The sequence below is a fragment of the Anomaloglossus baeobatrachus genome, chromosome 6, assembly GCF_048569485.1.
Source record: "Anomaloglossus baeobatrachus isolate aAnoBae1 chromosome 6, aAnoBae1.hap1, whole genome shotgun sequence".
NCBI classification, from domain to species: domain Eukaryota; kingdom Metazoa; phylum Chordata; class Amphibia; order Anura; family Aromobatidae; genus Anomaloglossus; species Anomaloglossus baeobatrachus.
The window spans coordinates 134,252,130-134,278,572 of NC_134358.1; the positions used below are offsets into that span (position 1 = coordinate 134,252,130).

Consider the following 26,443-nt stretch of genomic DNA (forward strand, 5'->3'; position numbering starts at 1 on the left):
ATGGACATAAAACTGGCCACAATAAGAAATTAAGGTGGCCCAGTTTGATGAACCACAATGTTACATCGTGTGTGTGTGTGTGTGTGTGTGTGTGTGTGTGTGTGTGTGTGTTTAAGGGGTAAAACATTTTACAAGCATGCATTATGGGGAAAGGCAGTGTGATGCCCTAGGCTGTCACACTGGGAAGCATTGGGTCCTGACAATCACACAGATGATATTTTAATATATAAAACATATGTAAACGTTGCAGACATGTTACACAAGGATCATGTTATGACCTAATGTTAGTAGTCTCCTTCAACAGGATAATGACACACTGCAGAAACATGAGAGGTCAAGGTATTGATCTGGATTTCAAATTCTCCAGATTTTTAGTCTGATCAGTCCATGGGATGTTCTGGTAAACCTGTCCAATCCATTGAGGTCCTACTTGGCAACTTTCAGGGCTTAAAATGGTGGCCGAGATTAAACAAAACCTTGCCACCCAGCTTGAATTATCTGAAAATAACAAAATGTGCTGTACTCACCTGCTGTCACCCCCTTCATGGATCCAGTGCAGAGCATTCTTTGGTGTCCACCATTACGGGAAGTGATGTCACCTGTGACAATTTATAGGACTAAAATATGTTCTAGTCCTACTTAATAATTTTTCAGTCCTATAAATATTGCTTTATTATTTAACACACAGAGGTTTCTGACTATTCATTTTACCTACATTCTATCCCGCTTTTCTATAGCACACCAGGCTTAGCTACCTCGTTTAGGTTTATACTTCTTCTCCTATGGTTCTAACTCTCTAGACTGCATTTTTTTCATACGGCATAAGGAATCTTTCTATAAGCAACATATGGCTCCATGATTACATGATATTTTGTTGTTCAATGTTTTTTAACCCCTTTACCCCCAAATCTGGTTTTCACTTTAATGACGAGGCCATTTTTTTGCAATTCTGACCAGTTTTCACTTTGACAAGTTATAACTCTGGAACGCTTCAACAGATCCCAGTGATCCTGACATTTTTTTCATGACACGTTGTACTTCATGATAGTGGTAAATCGTCCTATTTTTTGCTTTTTGTTTGTGAAAATATCGAACATTTCGCCATTTTCAAACTTTTAATTTTTATGCCTTTTAGGAGTCCTGTGACACAAAATAGTTACTAAATAACATTTCCCACATGTCTACTTTACATCAATGCAATTTTTGAAACCTAAGTTTGTTTAGTTAGGAAGTTAGAAGAGTTCAAAGTTCATTGACAATTTCTCATTTTTATAACTAAATTTCCAAAACCATTTATTTTAGGGACCACATCACATTTGAAGTGACTTTGAGAGGCCTAGGTGACAGAAAATACTAAAGTTACACCATTCTAAAAACTGCACCCCTCACACTGCTCAAAACCACATCAAAGAAGTTTATTAACCCTTCAGGTGTCTCACAAGAACTAAAGCAATGTGGAAGGAAAAAGTGAAAATATAACTTTTTCCCTCAAATGGTACTTTATCCCCATATTTTGCATTTTCACAAGAGTAACAGGAAAAAACGAACCCCAAATATTTTTGAGCAATCTCTCCTGAGTACATTAATACCTCATATATGGTGGAAATCTGATGTCTGGGTGTACGACAGGGCTGGTATCATTATCAGATGCTATGTCCTGTTTGGAGAGCCTCTGATGTGCCTAAACAGTGGAAACCCCCATCCCCCCCACAAGTGATCCTATTTTGGGAACTAGACCCCTCAAGTAATTTTTCAAGATGTGTGGTAAGCACCTTAAACCCCCAGGTGAGTCACAGTTTGGCCATAAAAATTCAAAACCACGTTTTTTTTTCCACAAAAATGATCTTTGACCTCAATTTTTTTTATTTTCACAAGGGTATTAGGGGAAAATGGACGCCATAATTTGTTGAGCAATATGTCCTGAGTAAGCTGATACACCATATGTTGTGGAAAACAACTGTTTGGGCGAATGACAGGGCTTGGAAGGGGAGTCATTTGACTTTTCAAACACAAAATTTGCTAAAATTGGTAGCACATGCCTAGTCGCTTTGGAGAGCCCCTGATGTACCCAAACCATAAAAACCCTTGTGAGTGACAGTATTTTGGAAACTAGACTTCCCAAGGACCTTATCTTGATGTGTGGTGAGCACCTTGAACCCCCAGGTGCTTCACAGGATTTTAGAATGTCAAGCCATAAAAATGAAAGTTTTGTTTATCCTACAAAAATGTTGCTTGAGCCCCAAAATATTTCATTTTTATAAGGGTAGCAAGAGAAAATGGACCACTAAGTGTGTTGTGCTATTCCTCCTGATTACGTCAATACCTTTTTATATGTGGTGGAAAACTACTGTCTGCGGTGCGTATGTCAGAGCTCCAAAAGGAAAGAGCGCAAACTGATGGAATAGTCTGCGGGTGTCATGGAACTGATCTACGGTTTCCTGGTATGCGCTGGCATATGTGAGTTGTATAGAGTACATCAGGTTTACAAATGTGACTTGGGTAGAAATAAATTCAGTAGGACATGAATGTGTGGTACAGTCTGAAGCAGCCGTTTACGCACAGGCCAGGTTTGTCGGGGCAGGTGTCACATTGCCAAATTATTTCCTTCCTTCCCTATTTTGTAGCACACTCGGCACCTCTTTTTGACCTTCCCTTCTTTGCTATTTGAGGAACCTCACCTGGGAAATGTTGCCCTGGTACAACACTAGCACCTACAGTTCCAGAGGTACTGGGGCCCGCCCTTCCTCTCTTCCAAATATCAGGGCCTTGATCACCAACTGCTGGAACTGAAGGAAGGCACCGATCTGGCCAGCACATTGTGATAGTCCGAAAGAGTTGTTTAGTGCCATCTGTATGATGTGCACAGCCAGAATTCTTGTACCATACCTTTTAGCCTTTCTCAAGCCATTGCAGTGCTGGAGGACTTGATCAGAGAGATCAATCGCCCCCCATGTTTTTATTGTATCCCAGGACATAGTCTGGTTTGTTGACCTGTGCAGTGGTACCTCATACAGTGGTGGGTGTGCTGCCATCACCATGGATTTTGGTCAAGAAAAAGATGTCCCTTTTTGTCTTTGTACTTAAGCACAAGCAGGTGGTTGCTACATTGGGCTCTGCTCCCGCTCTTTCCAAGCAGATGCCCAATTAGCGTCTTAGAGAGGTCCCTCGTGTTTTTCCGTACAGCACCCCAAGCTGTGGTAGCCTTTGGCAGAAAGTGATTTGAACAGTGACATGCTGGTGTAATAGTTTTCTACGTAGAGGTGATAGCCCTTATCCAGCAGTGGATGCACCAAATCCCACATAATTTTCTAACTCACACCCAGGACATAGGGGCATTCAGGGGGATGAAACCATGAGTCCTTCACTTCGTAAACTCTAAACCTGAAGGTGTACCCTGAGGTACTCTGGCACAGCTTATAGAGTTTGATTTACCTGGCCCTCTTGTTAGGCAGGTACTGCCGGAAATTAGAGCCTCCACTTGAAGTGGATGAGGGACTCCTCCATGTAGATCTCTCTTTGCGGAATGTACAATTCAGCAAACTTGTTGCTGAAGTGATTGATGTCCGGCCTAACTTTGAAAAGTCAGTCAAAGTTTGGGTCATGTCGAAGAGGACGTTGTATATTACAAAAATTTGGTTATGACCTCAAAGCATGTCCGGGACATAACCATGCAGAGTACTATAGTGTTATACAAAACATCAACACTCTCTAATATTGGTGAACTTCCGGATTCTTCACTAATCCCATGTGAAGAACCAGGCCCCAAAACTTTATCATTTCCACTGCATCTATGGGATTCTAGTTAGTAAATTTATAAAGCGGGATTTTGGGCAAGAAATTGTTGGGTGTAAAAATGTCTAGACCACCATAAGATTTACAAAATCCTCAGAAAAAAAGACTTTGAAAAAGTCAAATTGGACTCCTGATTGCATCACAAAACCAGGAATCTGTGGCTCATATTCTTCCGGGGCTGAGGTCGAGCGGGACATTTTATTTTTGTGTGTCCAAATATCAAAATTTTATTCAGGTGTGTTTTCTTTAGTGTAAACTTTTATTAGAATAGAAGAAAGAGAAAATTTAAAAAGATGAAGAAAAAATAAAAACGAACATTAAAAATCTGGTAAAGTAAAAACTAAGGCTGGTTTCACATCAGCGGTTTTTTTGCCGGTCGGCAAAAAAAAACGCAAAACGCATCTCACAGGATCCGTTGTCTGCTCAATGCAATGTCAATGGACTTGTGGCAACATGCGTTTGCGTGCGGTATTGTCAGGATCTGGTGAGTTTCAGTTTTTTACCCTTTTATTTAAAATTGCAACTTGTTGCAATTTTCACCTCCGTCCAAAAATTTCAACACACTAGATCCTGTACATTGCGGAAGTAGCTGCAATGTATTTCAATCGGCGCCGGATCCGGTTTTAACAGTTGCGCTTGTATGCTGCAGGAAGGATCTTGTTTTCTGTACAGAACATGGCCTGAATATCACTCTCTCACTCACACACACTCACTCTCACTCCCACACTCACCGCACGCATCATCACCGCACAAACACCGGCACTACCGCACGCATCATCACCTCATACACAGGCACTACCTCAGTGATGTCCCCGCTGACAGAGCGACTCCCTTCAGTTGCTGCATGGAGCGGATAGAGAGCGGCGGTGTTCTACTGCCGCTCCTGTCAGCTTCATGTAGCAGAGCTGAAATCGTCGTGGGACCTCTGTGGATTACTTCGGACCTGGAGGGGTATTTGGGGATTTTAATAAAATGGTAAAAAAGGGTGGGTTTTTTTTGTCTTTTATTCCAAATAAAGTATTTTTTTGGGTGTGTGTTTATTTACTTTCACTTACAGGTTAATAATTGGGGGTGTCTCATAGACTCCTGCCATGATTAACCCCTTATTACCCCGATTGCCACCGCACCAGGGCAATTCGGGATGAGCCGGGTAGAGTCCCGGGACTGTCGCATCTAATGGATGCGGCAATTCCAGGCGGCTGCTGGCTGATATTTTTAGGCTGGATTAGATTAAATTACAAAGTATTGTCATGTGTACTATTTTTAATTTAGGAAATATAATTTTAAACAACGGTTATGCTTTAAAGGCAATCTGTCAGGCGCTTTTTGTTTATCATACTAACAGTATCCTGAAATAGGGCGTGGGCAGCCCTTTCAGGATACGTAACTTTTTTTTATTAATGTTCGTTGCCCCATTGTGTTGCTATAAGATCTTCACATGTTGTCTCCTGCAGACTAATCAAGTGTATGTAAATGCTTCAATGATATTCACCCCCTTCTCTCTGCCCACCATCAGTGATTGGTGCAGACGGTCAGTATTTATTTGTTAAAGAAAATGAAACTAATCTTGCAGCGGTGACACTCCTCCCTTAGCAGCACACTATAATGTATTCGTTTCACTTTCTGTAACAAATGAATATTGACAGTCTGCACCAATCACTGACTCTGCACAGAGGGGTGGGCAGGGGGTGAATATGCATGAGGCATTTGCATACATGTAACGTACCAGGGAATGGGCAGTCCTGTTTGAGGGTTGCAGTCCTCAATGCACCCCAGCACGCTACAAACTTCGGGGGCAGAGTGGTGTATGGCGTGGTACCTGCTTGAAGCTGCTTATCTGGGGTTTCGTCCAGCTTCTCTGGATCCCATTCATGCTGACCAAACTCACGCCGCACTATCAGTAACGAGTCCACCACCGGTCAATACCGTAATAACTTTACTGTAGAACACAGCTTCCAATTCATAAAGGCAGTTTTTACACCAAGATCTTTCACAGCTATTACTTTCTTTCCAGAACCTGGCTCTTTCGTTAAGGCCATCAAGGAGGGGAGGGATGGCCGCTTTTTTTTTTTTTCTTTCTTTCCTGACCCAACCATTTGGCACGATGGTGAATCTGATGGTCGGGCTCCGTAAAAGCGAGAGGACTCTTACAGCTTATGACCCCACAGGCAATCTGTCTGCACTACTTACAGCTGCCGGCATAGAAAGGGATGCTTTCCTCTCTTTCTGCCTTTACTTTCCATAACGAAGGGAGGGGGGCTCTCACTTCACTTCAGTCTCCTTGACTCTTTCTCTCCTGTCTCCTTTCTCTGCCTGACTCCTCCACACGACACTACTCCACTCCGCTGCAGTCCTTTCACTTCTTGTCACTTGTTGCTTATCTGCCTTAACCAGGAAGCACTCTTCCCTATATTCTCTTGTGCTGGGACTGTCCTCTCCCTATTAACCCATCCATCCTGTCACTCCCGCTACACTCCCTACACTAAGGGACCAGGGACCCAGTGACACCTAGTGGTGGACGGCCAAATTACACAGGATGCACATACATGCCCACACATGAATACATTACTTTAAAACATCTTCACTTGTACTAAACCTCTTTAGGGGGCTGCAGGGTACTGGACACCCTCTCACGTACACTTGACTAGTCTGCAGGAGACCACAACACTTCAAGAGCCTTTAGCAACACAATGGGGTTCGTACAGGAATAAAAGTTTTCAAGTTCCATATTTTACATCCCATTGGGACTTGCGTTGTTTGAGAGCAGCATTATATAGAGACCCTTATTCCATCAATGTGTCACTTACTGAGCTGTTTGCTGTTATTTTGATAAAACATTGTTTTATCTGCTTTAACTCTCGCAGTTATTTGAATATTGAGCTCCATAACCCTGACCACACCACTGATTGGCAGATTTCTGCCAATATACACTGTACACAGAAATCTGCAATCAGTCGTAAGGGGCATCGGGGGTTTATACAGAGCTGTTGAATATGCTTGACTACTTAGCAGGAGGCCAAGTAGTCCTCTAATAATATTCTCCTGCTGATTAAACAGTGATTTTTTTACAACTGCAATAACTATCCCAGTAAGTGAAACATCACTGGAATCAGGATCTCTGTCTATACATTATTATGCTCTCAGAGATTGTGGCAAAAAAACAGATTCCCTTTGAGGTCTAATACTGTAGCTTGCTTTATTATCCATTGAGCTAATGTAATGGAGTTTGTCACATAGATTGACATGTATCCTTGGATAAATATTGTGTGCTACATAGTTTCTGGCTCCTAGGTTTTTGAGTAGGGTCCTTGGCTTAAGTCAAGTTTTATTTTTTTATTTTATTTTTTTTCTACACTAAAGACCTGGTTCTTTCCATTTTTGTAAAACATTTCCTGATGAGAAATGTGAGATGGCTACCTCAATCTATTCATAGCAAACTAGTACTGAAGAATTACCCTGGAAGGGCATTGTCACATTACGAAAACAATGTACACTTTAAAAGTTCCTGTATTTCCAGACATTTTAAGATATGCACATACTTTAAGAAGTGCTAACTGTAGGGCTCTAGTAAACATGGCCAGTAATGACAAATGAATAGTAGTTTGTCAACCTGACGTTAAATTGACTGATTTTGTTCTTTTTTTTTAGTGATGACCGATCTCAAGTCGTGCAAAGTTCTTTGCGACTTGCATTTCATTTGGCAGACATTTTTAAATATTACTGCATGGGTCTTGATTTTGGCTGCGATTCAAAATCTTCATATGTTAGCATACAATTTATTTGCTGGGGATTTGATAGATTGGACCCTTTGTATTGCAAATTTGCTACATAATAGGCATGATGGGAATTGAAAGTCTGCAGTATGACATCAAAGCTACAGTGCAAAAATCCACTACATTTTTCAAACCATTATATACTATCAATGTATTATAAATGTGAATACTTTTGATTATGAATTTATACTCTTAAAGGGAACCTGTCAGGTCCAATATGCACCCAGAACCACGAGCAGTTCTGGGTGCATATTGCTAATCCCTGCCTAACTGTCCCTGTGTAAGGGGGGTGCAGGGCTCAGCCCACCCCAGACCTGCAAACCAGCAATATACTGTATGTTGTTCTGGTATAGTGTGTATTATTGGTAAACGGCCACTAGGTGGCCACAGTGTGTAAGCTGCTTCCCTGGTACTCCCGGGCCGGAGGGAGTTAGTGAAGGGGAGGTGTTTAATTTGAAAATGAGAGGTTAGAAAGTCAGTTAGGCTGAGGAGAGTCCCTGAGGGAGAGGAACAGACTGCGTCTGTGAGAGGCGTGGTGAAGGAAAACCCCAATAACTTTGTTTTGGAGTGACCTTTTGGGTCAAATCCTGGTGTCATACACACAGTGGGGCCCGGGTGGTGGCCATTCCCTGGTGGAACCCCCTCAGCCAGGAGAAGTTAAGTGAGCCCTTGAGCGAAAAATAGGGCCTGAATGACCCAAAAAACTGTTGTTTCTGCCGTGATTCATGAAGATGGAGAGGACGAGAAGCTTAGTCATCCCAACGGGGGCCCGAGTACCAGGGAAGTGGCTGGCCGGTAAATTGAATGTAGCCCCGGTTGCTAATAGCAACAATGGTAGTAGAGGACCGGGTGTATAGCAAAGACCGTATTACAAATGTCTGATGTGACCCCTGTAACCAAGCAAGAGTGTGTCCAACCAAAGGCAAGATGGAAGATGTAGTTATGTTAACAGTAAAGAGCATTCGTTGGTTTTAAAGAAGACCTGTGTCTGTGTGTGGTGTTTGGGGACACTGAGGCCTAACACCTGTATACACTAGCATAGATAAAGTATTTCTAAAGATCTTTTATCGTATGCAAATGAGCTTGGGGACTAGTCCCCTGGGCGTTGCTTCCCTTGTTAGTCTGCTCAATTGGCATGTTAGTACGCCCCTATGGGCGTGCTAACATGCTACTGAATACGCAGAGTCACAGGATGATCTCCCTCACCTCTCCGCCACCATCGCATCCGACGCTGAATTTCGGCTCAGTGCGCATAACCCCGGAGTTTCGGTCATGCACACTATGAAGCCGGGTGTATGCATCACGACTTCAAACTCATGTAGTGTGCATAACCGTACGTCCAGGATCATGCGCACTGAGCTGAAGTCCAAGAGTCAGATGCGATTGCGGCGGAGAGGTGAGTGATATCATCCTCTGACGCTGCCCATTCATTAGCATGTTAGTATGCCCCTGTGGGCGTGCTATCATGCTAACATGCTAATGGGACCGACTACCACATGGACTTCAGCTCAGTGCGCATGATCCTGGAGGTCCATTATGCGCATTACATGAGTTTGAACTTGAAGCAGTGGTGCACACAGGCGCGTACTAACATGCCAATTGAGCCGACTAGCAAGGGAAGCGACACCCAGGGGACTTGTCCCCACGCTCATCAGCATACGGTAAAAGATCTTTAGAAATGCTTTTCTAAAAATCTCTTTATCTATGCTAGTGTATACAGGGACGGTTAGACAGGGATTAGTTCATATTGCACCTGACAGGGTCCCTTTTAAAGGGTTATTCCCATCTCCAAGATCCTATCCCAATATGTAGTAAATGTAATAATACTAAAAAATATTCACAAATACCTCCAATTAGAAATATATTTTAATTCTCCTGATATAGCCATATCTCTTACCTTATGTGCAGGGCATTGCACCTTCAGTATCCATGTTTACGTCCACTCCTATAGTGACAGTTAGTTGCTCAGAGTCGTAACCATAGATACCTAAGCTGCAATGCCCTGCACACGAGGTAAAATACATGGCTATATCAAGAAAATTATACTACATTTTTTTTATGGAGGTATTTGCTAATATTATTTTTTAATAACAATAATTTTATTATTATTATTCCTACTACATATTGAGGTAAAATATTGGACATTGGAATACTCCTTTTAAGTTCACAAATCTACAACGTTATACCCTTACACGTAGTGATGTACCAGCGATCCCGACAACAATACGACCTGGTCTGGATCGCTGGTACGTCACTAGTAAAGGTCAAAGTCGACGCAGCAATGATACGATGATCCGTATAATGACCTCGGCGGTCGTTAGGACCCTGTCACACAGTAGCTATTCTGACGACTCAGACTCGATAGAGGCGTAGTGTTTCCACCCAGGCATGCCAACAAGCTCGCTCGTCGTTATGGCGTCAAACACCGCGATGCATGCTGCCCAGCGAGACACAAACAATCAGAAAATGAACAAGGACGTTCAGGTATGATCGGCGATATCGCAGCGGGGCGCCGGTCGCTGCTATGTGTCACATGTACCAAGGTCGCTGTTGCATCACAAAACTTGTGGCGTTTCAGCGATCTCGCTAACGACATCGGTATGCCTTAACTCTGTCTACTCAATAGAAAGATTGAAAGATCAAGCCTGTTGTTACATGAAAAGACTAGTAAGATTTGTGCAGGCTTACATCAACAGGAGATCTGTGGTTAGTTCTCCAAGATGTTTGGAACAACATCCCTGCCAAGCTCCTTCAAAAACTGTTTCCTAAAAATATTTGCCTAAAATGTATTCAATTTCATATACAGTTGAGTGCAAATGTGTACAGAGGTGCTTGAAAGTTTGTGAATCCTTCAGAATTTTCCAGTTTTGTTTTTTTTTCATAAATTTGAGTCGAAATACATCAGCTAGCTTTTCACAGATGTTCAAAAAGTAAGCGAACCACATAAAATAAATGAGTCAAACATTTTAGATGGTCATTTCTTAAATGAGGAAAGTTATCCAATACACATGCCTGTGAGTGACAAAAGTATATAAACAGCAAGAATTAGCGGATAATTTGAAGGTGAAAGTTTACTGGTGTTTTTGTAAATGGGAGGTATGTACCACGGAAATGGTGTAAACCTGAAGGTCTGCCTGGTACATGTAGTCCCACATATTTGCTATGTTCATTGGGACAGGTTTACAGGTAACTAGAGATATGGGTGGGTCTAGTTATCTACATACCCCACCCATGGGTGTGTTTGACATGTGTCTGACAGGTCACAAGAAGTTTAATGAGTCAGTGTGTGTTTGACATGTTTAGAGTCTGCAGCCAGTAGAAGTGCTGGGCTGTGGAAAGGAGCCTCTTGGAAAAATCCTGTGTAGACACTTGTAGGAGTCCATGTCTGGAGGCTGTCTGGACGCGCGTGTGACATGTACTAGAAGTGCAGTTTATGTTGTGTTTTAATAAACTGCTGGACCTTTTAAGTACTTTGCTGCAATGCATGGTGGCACAGGAACACCAAAGTGAGTGAGCCTCATCACGTAAAGAAAATTTCAGAATGGGTTGACAATAGTGTGTGAGTGAGTGACTGTTTATTAGTGATAAGCGAGTGTGCTCACCACAGCTCATTACTCGATTGAGCCTCAAGCATTTGAGTTTGTAAATGCTCAAGTTTCCCATTGACTTCAACTATATTTGATATTTTGGACGCATCGGAGAAACCTGATGCTCGATCAAGTCGAGCAGTGATGAGCACGCTTGCTCATCACTATTATTTATAGATCAGGGATCTATCAAAGACGCATCTTGACAACACCTGTTTGTGCAAGTGTATCATGGCCCTAACACAGATTTGTGAGGACCTCAGAAGATTTGTTTTTGTTCCTCAGGCTAGAAAAGACAAAACCTTCTCTAAAGAGTTTGGACTTATCCACACTCATATTGTGTACAAATGGAGATATTCAAGTTCATTATAACCCTCCCCAGAAGCTGTCAACTAACAAACATCACTCCAAGAGCTAGGCAAAAAATGTTCCAAGGTAACCTCTAAACAACAAACTGCTTCTGTCAACATTATTCAATTTTTAATGTTTATGAGGCCACCATTAGGAGGACATTGAACAACAATGGTGCACATGTCAGGATTGCAAGGAAAGCCTCTGCTTTTATTAAAGAAAAAAATCCTGCCCGTCTGCAGTTTGCTAAAGATAAGGTTATTAAAACAATCTTTTGAGGACGATTGAGCCCAAAATTTAGTTTTTCGTTTTAAATGAAGAGTGTTATGTTTGGAGAAAGGAGAAACACTGTTGCAGCATATGTTAGTAGGTAAGAAAATGTGGACCCGTGGAAGCCTAATTAACAGGCGAAACGGCCGTTGTCCATAGCAGGAGCTGACATATGGATTACCTCCAGCCTTTTTACCATGCACCGTTTTAAATAAAAGATCCCAGCACAAGCGAAGGACTGCGGTTCCTTTTACTTACCTCCTACCATCCTTGGATTCTATTCTACAACGCGCACCCCGCGCTGGACTGAATCGCTGGCAAGTGAATACCCCAGGCATACGCGGTACCGCAGGTGACAGGCAGTGGTGCACGACCATTCTTCCTCTGTGCTTGCACTGTTGCAGCATATAAACCGCATACAGTCTTTGAAATACCATGGTGGTAATGTCACGTGATTGTGGGTTAGGCTGCTCGCTATCATTGGTGGACAATAATTTCTGAATTTTCCCAACCAATTCTATAGGAAAATTTTAAGAACCTCTGTACATGAGGTGAATGTCAAGAGAATGCAGCAAGACAAAGACCCAAAGCACGAGGGAGCACACAAGTCTTTCTACAAAAGAATAGTTTAAAAAAAAAATTATGTTTTGAAATGTCAAAATCCCACTAATATAATAGAATTGAAGCTGTTTTATAGGGAGAATGGAGAAGGTCCTCCAAATATATTTGCAGCAGTAATCAACAATTACTACAAATGTTTAGATGCAATTATTGCTGCACAAGGGGGTCACGCAGGATACTGAAAGCAAAGGTTCACATACAAGTGCATCTCAATAAATTAGAATATCAAAAAGTTAATTTATTTCAGTAATTCAATACACAAAGAGAAATGCATATATTATATAGACATTACACACACAGTGATCTATTTCAAGTTTTTTATTTCTGTTAATGTTGATGATTATGGCTTACAGCCAATGAAAACCCAAAAATCATTATTTCAGACAAATAGAATATTATATAAGACCAACTGAAAAAATGATTTTAAGCTCAGAAATGGCGCCTACTGAAAGGTCTGTACAGTAAATGGACTCAATACTTGGTCGGGGCACCTTTTACATGAATTAGTGCATCAATGCGGTGTGGCATGGAGGCGATCAGCCTGTGGCACTGCTGAGGTGTTATGGAAGCCCAGGTTGCTTTGATAGTAGCCTTCAGCTCCTCTGCATTGTTGAGTCTGGTGTCTCATCTTCCTCTTGACAATACCCCATAGATTCTCAATGGGGTTTATAAAGGTCAGGTGAGTTTGCTGGCCAATCAAGCACAGTGATACTGTGATTACTAAACCAGGTATTGGTACTTTGGCAGTGTGGACAGGTGCCACGTCCTGCTGGAAAATGAAATTTCCATCTCCAAAAAGCTTGTCGGCAGAGGGAAGCATGAAGTGCTCTAAAATTTCCTGGCAGATGGCTGCGCTGACTTTGGTCCTGATAAAACACAGAGGACCTACACCAGCAGATGACATGGCTCCCCAAACCATCACTGATTGTGGAAACTTCACACTAGACCTCAAGCAGCTTGGGTCGTGGCCTCTCCACTCTTCCTCCAGACTCTGGGACCGTGATTTCCAAATGAAATGCAAAATTTACTTTAATCTGAAAACAACACCTTGGACCACTGAGCAACAGTCCAGTTCTTTTTCTCCTTGGCCCAGGAAAGACGCTTCTGGTGTTGTCTATTGGTCATGAGTGACTTGACACAAGGAATGCAACACTTGTAGCCCATGCCCTGGATACATCTGTGTGTGGTGGCTCTTGAAGCACGGACTCCAGCAGTCCACTCTTTGTAAATCGCCCCCAAATTTTTGAATGGCCTTTTCTTAACAATCCTATCAAGGCTGCGGTTATCCCGGTTGCTTTTGCACCTTTTCCTTCCACTCAACTTCCAAGTAATATGCTTGGATGCAGCTCTCTGTGAACAGCCAGCTTCTTTAGCAATGAGCTTTTGTGGCTTACCCTCCTTGTTGAGTGTGTCAATGACTGCCTTCTGGACATCTATCAAGTCAGCAGTCTTCCCCATGATTGTGTAGCCTACTGAACCAGACTAAGGGACCATATTAAATGCTTAGTAAGCCTTTGCAGATGTTTTGTGGTAATTATTCTAATGTTTATGATTACCAGAATACCTTAATGGTACAGTAGTATTAGAAAGGGTCTAATGGCTGAGGACGTTACATCAGTAGGTTCCTGCCAGGATGGGTCTGAGTGTCCAAATTTGATCAATGGTTGCCTGATTGTTCTGAGTGTTGCCTTTTTTATGTATTTTATATACAATTACTTTTAGATTTCTACTACATGACTGCTAAATGAGAAAATATTACTTTTAAATTTATTTTCAGACAATTTGATCATAGCTTTGTTGCTGGTAAAAATTGTGTTCCTGCTCGAAGGTTAACCCCTCCACCACCAGGTGATTTTTTTTTTTTTAGGTTTTTTTGTTTTTTTTTTCTCTCCAAGAGCCATAACTTTTATTTATTTTTTTTTTATTCTTGTTCTAGCCATATAACAGTCTGAGGGCATGCTTTTTGTGGCGTGTTCTATTTTTCAATGACCCCAATCATTCTGCCACATAGTGTACTGTGGATATAAGTGGTTGTAGAGGAAACCAGGTTTTATGCCAGGTTATTCTAGGTTCTTCAAAGTAGCCACCTTTTGCTTTGATTACTGCTTTGCACTTTCTTGGCATTCTCTTGATGAGTTTCAAGAGGTAGTCAGCGGAAATGGTTTTCCAACAGTCTTGAAGGAGTTCCCAGAAATGCTTAGCACTTGTTGGCCCTTTGCCTTCACTCTGCGGTCAAGCCCAACCCAAACCATCTCAATTGGGTTCAGGTCTGGTGACTGTGGAGGCCAGGTCATCTGGCGTAGCACCCCATCACTCTCCTTCTTAGTCAAATAGCCCTTACACAGCCTGGAGGTGTGTTTGGGGTCATTATGAAAAATAAATGATGGTCCAACTAAACGCAAACCAGATGGAATACCATGCTGCTGCAAGATGCTGTGGTAGCCATGCTGGTTTAGTATGCCTTCAATTTTGAATAAATCTCCAACAGTGTCACCAGCAAAGCACCTCCACACCATCACACTTCCTCCTCCATGCTTCACGGTGGGAACCAGCCATGTCCATCCGTTCACTTTTTGTACAAAGACACGGTGGTTGGATCCAAAGATCTCAAATTTGGACTCATCAGACCAAAGCACAGATTTCCATTGGTCTAAAATATATATATATATAATATATATATATATATATATATATATATATATATATATATATATATATATATATATATATAATATGTGTGTGTGTGTATATATATATATGAATGTATGTATGTATACAACAGTACGGTCACTGCCAAGCTCAAAGATAACAGAAGAAAAACTGCTAGCTGCCATTACCATTTCTTTATACAGGTCAATTGGGCCTGTTACAGTGTTAGCTTATGGCTTCAGAGATGCGGTTTATTGAACAAGCACTTTTAAGCTATTTAAACTATTACATTTTATATGTTCAATCCAAAAAGTATACTGTGTTTATAAAAATATACAAAAGATGGTAACCTCAGATGGGTTTGTTTATGGGATGTGACTCTAGCCTCTAGAAAATGATGAGACTTATGAGATCAAGATCACCTAATTCACAATATCTTTGCCCCTGGAGGTCCCAGGCGGAAGTTATCGTGGTCATGTTTCCTATCACGATTTTACCTTTCTATAGAGTTGAAACATTGCATGGATAGCAAAAATCCACCTGACCAATATTTAATTTGGGGCTGATGCTCAGATCTCACAATTATGTAAAATTATACATGTTCTTCCCCTCGGGATCACAATACTGAAAATATATCTACCATAACGATGCCTGCCATAAGAACCCAAATATTCATAAATTTGCCGTGGCTTTGAAAGTCTGGCTTCAGTCCTTTTTGAAGTCCAGCAGAGCTGACTCCAGAGGTAATACATGTGACATGTGGTCTGGGCTCTATGTATACAGAGCTTGAGCAGTATCGCATGTATTACCTCTGGAGTCAGCTCTGCTGGACTTCAAAAGGACTGCATCCAGAGTTTCAAAGCCACGCCAAATTTATGAATATTTGGGTTCTCATGGCAGGCATTGTTATGGTAGACATATTTAATAGACTGTTCCTCCCATACCGTTACCTTATGACATCGCCATTTTCCAAGTCCTTTAACGTTGTCATTTTTTGGGATCTGGGGCGGATGGCGTGTTTTTGCACCCTGAGATGATGTTATTACTGATGCCATTTTGGGCCAGATATGATATTTTGATCATTTTTTTTTATTGCAATGTTGCCGCAACTAAAAAAACAATTCTGTCGTTTTGATTTTTTTTTCTCGTTACATAGTTTACTGAATAGATTAGATTAATTTATTTAATATTTTGGTTGGATATTTCTGAACCGTGTGATACCAAATGTTTATTTGATACCAAATGTGTATTTTTTAATTTTTATTGTTAGTAGGGCAAAAGTTGGATCATTTGATCTTGTGGTGTTTTTTTTATTTTTTAATATTTTGTAACTTTATTTTTTTTTTTACTTTAATAGTTCCCTTAGACTTGAAGCTGCGATCATCCGTGCTATACAGAGCAGTTGCTACAGTACTGCTCTGTATAGCAAAAATCACAATCACCTATAAATTCCATCCATGGACTGGCGTTCACAGGCGGATCATAACGACAGGCATGTTGGTCTTCAGCAGGGCCCCAACTGTTTTAACAACCCTTCGGCACCCCACAATCATGTGTGGGCATGCCAATGAGCACGGTCCGGGATAGTTTCCTTTCTGGGTGTGTTAAGTGCCTTTGTCAATGATGGTCAGCGGCATTTAACTCGTTAACAGCCACAGGTGGATCACTGATAGAGAAGCACTTGATAGCTGATCAAATCAGCCATCAAGTGTGGGGAAAGACTCGGTCTCAGCATGTGAGCCCATATCAAAGTCGGGGACACGACCGATGATTTCAAAATATGTAATTGGTCATGATGGGGTTAAAAAAAAATTAGAAGGGGGTAACTTGTTTTGATGTACAATATGGTTTTACATTCGTCCGATTACCTAATTGTGACAGGGCTTGAAATGGCCTCTCTTATTTATTTTTTATATATGGTTGGTAGATGATAAACAATATTCTCCATTTTGTAGGTTTTTCTTTAATGACTATTTTCGTAAAGATTTATAAAGTGTTGTTATTCTCCTTTACAGATCCAAGAAAATGGAAACTTCTACCATATGGTCTCCTCCAAGAAGTACTAGCGGGACAGGTTAAGACCAGAAACAAGCTAAAGTGAATCCAGGTGTGAATGCATCGGAATTTATCCAAAAACAAAATTTTAAGTATGATTTTTAATTCTCTTAATAGGATAGTAATTCATAACAATGGAAGACTGTGTTGCGATCATAAGGGTTAAAAAAATGTACTAAACCAAATGCTATAGAAAAACTGATGCAAAGTTCTCTTATGAGATCCAAAAATCAACAAATTAAAGTGAAACTGAAAGTCACTTCTCCACATGTCTGTTTTAGTAAATGCTTGTATTCCACTCATAATATAACAATCCTGAAGTAACAGTTCATTAGATCACTTTATGCTGTTCCTCTGTTATTGCCCTAGAAATGTATGGATATATTGACAATGAGGTGGTACTAGACATGAGCCACTGATGTGATTCAAAGTCAGCAAATCGCACAGATTCTAACCTGAATTTCTATTTGCACCAACATTTTTCTTGGTAAATTTGAATGTCCCATATTATGTGCTGGGGTCTGAAGAGACCCCACGGCATAATAAACATAACAGGTAGGCAAAAAAAAGAGAATACCTCACAGCTCACCCCTCAGGGCATTCTCGTTGTTACGTGTATGGTCCTAGGCACCTTTTCTTAACACCACTGCATACTGAAATCGTGGGCGACTTCACGCTAGGCCAGGACTTCTACCCATGACCAGACGCTTGGTGTCCCTGCTCATGCTTTGTTGTATGGTCATGACAACGTACATGCCGGAAGACATCATTGCCGGAAGTACCAGCCTAGCGTGAAGAGGCCTGAGGATTCAGTACACAGCAGCGGTATGATCAAGCGGCAACGACCATATGGGGGACATAAAACAACAGACGTAGCCGAAGAGGTGAGCACTGAGGTGGGAGTTTCTTTTTTTCTTTAACTACTTGTCAGCCCTTTATAGTTCACCAAAATGAAGGCCAGTCATTTTGCTAAATATGGGGAAAGTGAATAACTATTGGTATTCTGTAGAACACGGATTATTTTTTATTTATTTTTTTTTTCCTAAATTTAAGTTGAAATCAATTTTCCTCAAATAAATACCCACGTCTCTTGGTGGTACCAATTTGGGTATGTGCTTAAATACTTTGACAGCATCCAGTTAAGGCTGACTGTAGGGGCATTCCCTTTTTTGTCAAGATGAATTGTAACACCCAGTTGTCAATTTATTCCGAAGGATTCAACAAATGAGCTGCCCAATGCAAAGTTAGGAAAACAGATCATTCCAAATTGATATATGATGAGAAGTGCAAGTATTTTATTTTTTTTGCGGGGGGGGAGGAGGCTAACTGTTTTCTTCATTGCAGGTTTTTCATTCACTTTTTGAAGCCAAACTCGGGGGGTGCATCCTAAAATAAAAGAAAGTATAAAAGACAAATACTTCTATTTTTTAATTCACTTCTATATTTTGTGAGAAAATCTTCATCAAGAAACTTGAATCAAAATCTGTGTCCATACGGGAATCCTAATAGTTAATCTATTATAGATTTATTTCACATTTGCATCAGGACTTTTCATTCTGCGTTATTTCATATTGCATTCAATATTACATAAGTAGTATATGGCTTACAAAAAATGCCCAAAAATTACAATTGCAGGTTAATGCACATGATGTCGGAAGCATCTTTTTATATGTACTTGGATGCCCCTACAAGCAGTGGAGGTGTGATACACAGCCAAAAATCTGCTCTAGAAACCACTGCCAACCACTTGTTATGCTGCTTTTGCCCACACAGCACACCAACACTGCATGTTGAAGCGTCCTTTATCTATTTACATCATATTGCTGGGGTTTTTACACTTTGATCTTTTTGACATACCAGAGCGTTTTATTGGGAGTTCAGATCATGGTCAGTAAGCGTTAGTACTTCTGCTGATTTACAAAACTGTACAGCTCTGACTCCTGGGAGTGCTTTGAGATTTTTTTTTTATAATCTGTTAGCTCTGTTAATTTTTAATGACAATTTGCTTTTTTTTAAGATGGTTTCAAAGGCCTACAGTAAATGAATGTTGCTGAATTGCATTTTGGGTATCAAACCTAGCCTTAGATTGGTTTAATTTTGGCCATACCCATTTTGGCAGGATCATCCAACGCTCTAATGTCTATAAGGCCACATGCACACGCTGAGTATTTGGGGAGTTTTTACCTCATGGTTTGTAAGCCAAAACCAGGAGTGGAGCAGTCAGAGCATAAAATATAATAGAATCACTGCTCCACTTCTGGTTTTGGCTTACAAATACTGAGGTAAAAAATACCCAGGGGAGAAAACTGTGCGATTATGCTCAATTCTTCTATGTTCAATGGACGAAGAGTCTGCCATCGCCTCACTCTGCCCCCCCCAAATCAATGTATGTTTCCCATACGGAGTCGTCCAGTGGGTGGTGGTTAGAAAGAAAGATGTCTAACAAACAAGCTTTCGGCTGATAACTATCCACTTTGTATGGGCGGCCTATGGTGTAGGCTTAAAGAAATCCAATAACAGACATTGCACTAGTCGTGGGGTTTTTTAGCAATATATTTAAGTCTACATTTATAATATATAAAGTGGTATTATTTTTTTCTGCATTGTATTCACGTGAGGTAATATCCTGCCATACGCTTCATTAATTTATTTACAATGGCCATTTTGCTGGGTTAAACAAACGCTGGTCAGCTACATGTTTGTGGATCGCAAGACCTTTTAGCTGCCTGTTTAGACAGACCAACCACTCTTCCAATGCACACAGAACGATCAGTAATAGATTGCTCTTTGCGCATAGGCTTTCATTATAGGTCCTGTTTACATAGTTTTTGGCAGCACATATTCCTATTTATTTTTAAGGTGGCTCAAAAATTATTTCACCTCAATAAGGAGTGTTTTGCTCACATGTCGGATGATTGGCAGCCAGTTTACAATGGCCGATTATCTTAGGAAGACTCATTTATGATCAGCTAGAGTAAGCGCACCTTAAAGGTGATTTTCCATGGACAAAATCCATTTTAAAGTTGATTTTAATCAATAGATCTTAGAATAGTAATCATTTATACAATTGGATGTATGTAAAAAAAAAAAAAAAAAAGGTTTTTGTGCCGAGATAATTGATAAATATATATAATTTGTGCCCCTGCTTCTGTACTGTGTAATAAATGTGTCTGACCGTACAGGGACATGATCCGATCATAACACAGCTACTGGGCCGGTGACGAAGTAATAAAATATACCGACATTTACAGCATGGGATCGCAAATAATTTTTTCTATGAGGTAAAATATTTTTGAAAAACAGGCAGAGATATGCTTTACCTTACAAAAAAAGAAACCAATAAGATCCCAAGCTGTGCTATTTGTATACGGTTTTTCTTCCTCTTTTGCCCAGGAGATGTGGTATGATCAGACAATGTCCTTGTACGGTCAGACACAGCCATTACACAGTACACAGCAGGGACACATATAAAAGATTATCTCCGCACCGGAACATTTTTTTTTTTTTAAACCTATCCAATTGTGGAAATTTATTATTATTATTATTATTATTATTATTATTATTATTATTATTATTATTAATAATAATATTACTAGTATAAGATCTATTTATTTATTTAAAATCAACATTGAAATTAACTTTTGTTCATGGGGAAACCCCTTTAAGTCAACAGTTTTTCCACACTGAGATAAGCATACACATTAATGGTGGAGTCTGATAAAATAGCTCTTGCTCGATGCCTAGATAGATTCAACATAGCTGTATCTTATTTGCTATATTTAATGTCTGCTGATAACTAAAAATACTGTATATGTTGTATTATAGGTCTGTGTATTTATAACAATCAACATTACAACACTTGTGTAGTGTCTTAATCATGAATACATTACTAGGTTTTCATTGGAACCAAATATTCTGCTTTGTGTGTGTTGTGCATTTTTTTTCTTTTATTTTGATTTCTTTATTTTTTCTTCTAATGCTTACAGCAGCATTGCTTAGATTTCAAGTCCATTATATCATAGTTATTTTATATCATTTTTCTTTTTTCAGTCCCAATTTGTTTTGTTTTTTCGACCACATGGAACTTGCGAAGCCACCAAAAACGCTGTCACTTAGTGGAGTTGGGCAGTTGCCAGTTGTCCAACAAGAAGGCCTGGTTTAGGCTGCGATGGCCACTGTCATTCCCGGTGATTTGTCAGAAGTAAGAGATACCCAGAAAATCCCTTCAGGGAAGCGTAAACGTGGTGAAACAAAACCAAGAAAAAACTTCCCTTGCCAACTGTGTGACAAGGCATTTAACAGTGTTGAAAAATTAAAAGTCCATTCATACACTCACACAGGAGAGAGGCCCTACAAGTGCACGCAACAAGACTGCACCAAGGCCTTTGTTTCTAAATACAAATTATTAAGGTATACATTCTTATTTCTCTTTCTGCTTACATTAAAGAATAAAGTGTTGGGAACTCATTGTATCTCTGAACCACTATCTCATTTGGGTGCTTTTTATTGATATACTGGAAAGTAGTGCTTGTAGTTGACTCGGATGCCTACTAGTCATGTGCCTATAGTCAGGGGTGTCCCTAATTAGAGTCTAGTGCGAGCAGGTTTACTTTGGCTTTGGTACCGAAGGTCCAAAAGCCACTCTGCCGCATAAGAAGATATGTAAGTATTAAAAACCGGAGCTAAAATAATATTATGGCTCAACTATGTACAGTATGAGTTTGTTAAAGCAACCATCCATACATTTCTCATGCATAGTCACATTGCCTGGTTCCCTCCGTTTGCCTCCTGCTGGCTCCCTCATTGAGACTGGTGGTATAGCGAGCAGTGAAAGGTCTAAACCATGCCTCCACAGTACCTGAAATAAAGGGGCGGTGTGGTTCAGATCTACCACTGCTTTCCCCATGCCACTGCGACTTCAGTCTTGGATGCAGGAAGATCGGAATGTCAACAGAGGAGACAGTGGGAGATACAGGGCTCCAGGTGTTGACCAATGTACTGTCACTTTTTAGTGTCAGGATGGAGAGTTGCTTTACGTTTCACACATACTATGTCTTGAGCAGTGCTTAACACAAGGCCTGAGGAGATAAGTATTGTATCGGGATATTTAGCAACATATGAACCTGGTACAACTTTAAAACTCAATACCAGAATGAGTCGGTGTTTGGAGGTAGGGAGAAACAAAATACTCTTGGCACAATGACATATTTTATTTTATTTTTTAGTATTGTATGATATTTTTAACTTGTTTCTGCCCATTTGCAGCCTTTATAGTTGTGCATTGAATTATCTTTCAAATGTTAATATATTCAGATTTTATCAAGAAAAACAGGATGCTGAAGGGTAAAAGTATCTGCCTTTAAGGGAAACCTGCCAGGTCCCCTGACTGTCCCCAATAGCTAACATGGTGATATGTTTGCTGATTTCTTTAATCTGACAAGGCTTTTTATGTGCAATATTAATGCTTTAGTGTATGAAGAATGTAAATTGAATCTACAGAATCGCATACACAAATGAAGTACCATTAGTCTAGCGGGAATCTTTTTCACCAGACTATTCCTGCCGTGAGCATGATTCACAGTCTGCATACAATTCTTGGCAAGTTGGCAATCAAATTCAGGAAGCTGTGATTAGACGATCAGGTACAGGACTAGTCCATCTACATCTGTAAAATAAAAGTACTTTTTACAGCACTACAGCATTACTAGTGCACATAAAGCATATTCTTACAATAAAGAGATCTGCACCCATACTTCTATAGTAGGTTCCCGTTAAAAAGTTTGTGTATTACTTGATGTTTTTCTCTTTCTTTTTGATTAGTTGTTTATGTATTTTTCTCTGTTTTAAAGGCATATGGCTACACATTCTCCAGAGAAGACCCACAAGTGTAATTATTGTGAGAAAATGTTTCACCGGAAAGATCATCTAAAGAATCACCTTCATACACATGATCCCAATAAAGAGGCATTTAAGTGTGAGGAATGTGGAAAGAACTACAATACAAAGCTGGGGTTTAAACGTCACTTGGCCTTGCACGCTGCTACAAGTGGAGACCTCACATGTAAAGTATGTCTGCAGACTTTTGAAAGCACAGTGGTGCTGCTGGAGCACCTGAAGACCCATGCAGGCAAATCTTCCAGTGGTGTTAAGGAGAAAAAACACCAATGCGAGCATTGTGATCGTCGCTTTTACACCCGCAAAGACGTCCGCAGACACATGGTAGTGCACACTGGGAGAAAAGACTTCCTATGTCAGTATTGTGCACAGAGGTTTGGGCGTAAGGATCATCTGACCCGTCATATGAAGAAAAGTCACAATCAAGAACTGCTGAAAGTGAAAACAGAACCTATGGATCTGTTGGATCATTTCACCTGCAGTGTTCCTATAAAAGATGAGCTGCTTCCCGTGATGTCCTTATCTTCCAGTGAGCTGACATCAAAGCCATTTACAAACAGTTTGCAGTTGAACCTCTATAACACACAGATTCAGTCCATGCAGAGTTCTGCAACAACACACCAAATGGTCGCTCCACCAATGTCTTTGGGCATGCCATGCCCTATAGATATGGATCCTGTCCATCCTTCTCACCAGCTTTCGCTGAAGTACCCACTCAATTCTACCTCATATGCAGTTTCAATGCCTGATAAGGAACAACCATTGAAAGTGGAGATTGAAAGTTACCTTATGGAATTGCAAAGTGGCATGACACCCTCCTCCCAGGAGTCTCCGTCATCATCCAAGTTAGGTTTGGCTCAAGTAGGGCCATTAGATGATGGTGCTGATGGAGTATCCCTCTCTAAAAGTTCTGCATCAATTAGCGAACCCCTCAACACCTCTTCATTGGACTTTAATCAGCTGTTTAATTTCATACCAGCCAATGGTCCTCCTTACAATACACCAGTATCCATTGGGAGTTTAGGAATGGGATACTCGCAAGAGGAGGCCAGTTCATCAATGGCCCAGCTGCCCCCACAAGCACAGGATCCTCAAGACCCGAGCAATAATATATGTTTTGGATCTTTACACTCACTATCCTCTGCTTTTACAAGCAATCTGAATACAACCACGACATTGCCACGATTTCATCAAGCTTTCCAGTAGGACTAAATACAATGGATTGCTGTTTATCTTAGTGCCAATGAAATGGCTTTTGAAACACCTCTCATAGTCTACTCATTAACAATCTCGTTAAGCCAGTACATTGTCTTAATTGTTTACTTTGGTATTAGACGCCTTACTATATGTGGTTGTATTTTTTTTTTTTTACTGCCAGCTGTGTCTTGGTTTAATTTTTTCTTATTACCTGTAGAAATATAGATCTTTTTAGCTCAACTTCCTAGCGGAGAAATTCCAAGTGAAGAACCAATGGCTGAAAATTCAGTGGTTTTAGGTGAACACCTACCATACTTACGATCAGCGGTGATGAGTCCAATCCATCTCCTTTTCAATTGGCAAGATGTATGGGATGATAGGCATCCGACCGGCAAGCAACTTCAGTATTATGCAATCGTTTTGTAAAATGTTGGTTGCACTTTTTCACGAAACAGATTTTGGAATTTAATTCATCACCAAAAAGTTTTCTTCATCCCCTTGTTTGGCATTTAAATTGTTGTGTGCCTTGTTTAAATTGTTAAAATTCCAATTTTTGCCCGAAGATTGTATAGGAATGCCTCAACCTGTAGTATTTTGACTACTACATATGTGCCTTCAATAAGCCAGTGTCCTATATACTTATATATGTTTTATTCTATGCGACTATCCTTTTGAATGGTACTGTACTGCCATTCATCAGATATACGCTGCCAGCACTTGCAAATATATAAATATATATGTATATTATTTTTCTCATTACCAAGATTACAAATCAGGACTCTATGGAGTTGCGTAAAAGCATATTGCTTACACCACTTTGCTTGGTAACTGTTATATCTTGCCCCATCAACATGCTCCGCTATCTGTTAGGCATTAGGAAGAAAAACAGAGTCTATAGCCGAAGAGTTACATGGTTAATATATATAAATATATATATAAAAAAATAAATTAGATATAATAATGCATACCAGATGAAATGTGGCAGGGCATAAATATAAACATTATGGAAATTAAAGATTTCCATTTTATTTTCTTAGTAAGACGTTTTAGCTATATATTTTTTTTCTGTAACTGTAAATATTCAGTGTATGTCTAACAGTATTTTCTTTTTAAAGGCATTATATAGTAGGAATAGTATTTTTAAAAATGCAAATTTGCTTTTTTGTGTGTTTTCAGAGTTTAAAGCAAAACTTTAAGAAAATAAAATAAAAAGACAAAAATAAGAAATCTGTGCTTATGAATTGCACACACTGCTCTGATTTAAAACTTCCTCCTATAGTTTCTATGAAACAAATTTAACGGCCTTCATTGAGCATTGTAGTGTTCAACGTTGCCTTTCTTTTTTTTTTTTCTTCTCAAAGTAAAAATAAAATATAGAAGGGAATATCTGAAATATTTGTTAGTAACCATTTTGCAGGAAGGTTAATTTTTTTTTCTAGTGGTAATACGTGCTCATGTTACCTACTGCCCGTACTTTAAATTTTGTATAGTACACTTTGTGATATGTGCTTGGTATTTTAGGTTGAAATTAATAATAATTGTTTGGGGTTTTTTTCTGTGCACAAGATGGTTTAGATTACAACAAATGTTTCCCAGTTTTAATTTTTTTTTTCCCATTTGCATCCAATTATTCAGAACTACAAAAAAAACAAATATATATACATATATATACAGGAAAATTGCGTATTATGATCCAAAAAATACGGTTGGGAGATATATAGATATATATGTATGTGTGTATATATATATATATATATATATATATATATATATATATATATATATATATATATATATATATATATATTTATATTTTTTGGATTATAATACGAAATTTTCCTCCCAAAATGTTGGGAGGAAAATAAAAGGTGTCTTAAAATCCGAATATAGCTTACCAGGAGGTGGGAGATAGGCGCAGGTGGCCGGCTGCCTCTCTGTGCGTGGCGGCAGGTGGCCGGCTGCCTCTCTGTGCGTGGCGGCAGGTGGCCGGCTGCCTCTCTGTGCGTGGCGGCAGGTGGCCGGCTGCCTCTCTGTGCGTGGCGGCAGGTGGCCGGCTGCCTCTCTGTGCGTGGCGGCAGGTGGCCGGCTGCCTCTCTGTGCGTGGCGGCGGGTGGCTGTCTCTCTGCACAGGCAGCTGCCTCTCTGGGCGGCTGGCTGGCTGCCTGCCTTTCTTGGCGGGCAGGCTGTGCGGGTTGCGGTGGCTGTGCGGCAGGTGTCCCAGATGCTTTGGCTTCAAATAATGGTGCCAACCAC

General features: G+C 40.2%; 1 protein-coding gene across 2 annotated transcripts in view; it reads left to right on the forward strand.

Moving 5' to 3' along the window:
• PLAG1 (PLAG1 zinc finger) overlaps positions 1 to 25,898 on the forward strand; it is a 48,804-nt gene extending 22,906 nt beyond the window's left edge. The window contains exons 2-4 of one of the 2 annotated variants that reach the window (XM_075316341.1): positions 17,059 to 17,190; positions 21,149 to 21,508; positions 22,948 to 25,898. In XM_075316341.1, coding sequence (XP_075172456.1) covers positions 21,267 to 21,508; positions 22,948 to 24,199 — 1,494 coding nt within the window. In that variant the 5' untranslated portion in view covers positions 17,059 to 17,190; positions 21,149 to 21,266 and the 3' untranslated portion in view covers positions 24,200 to 25,898. The remainder of the gene's footprint in view (positions 1 to 17,058; positions 17,191 to 21,148; positions 21,509 to 22,947) is intronic. The other variant, XM_075316340.1, reaches the window with a different exon arrangement.
• Positions 25,899 to 26,443: the final 545 nt, after the last annotated feature.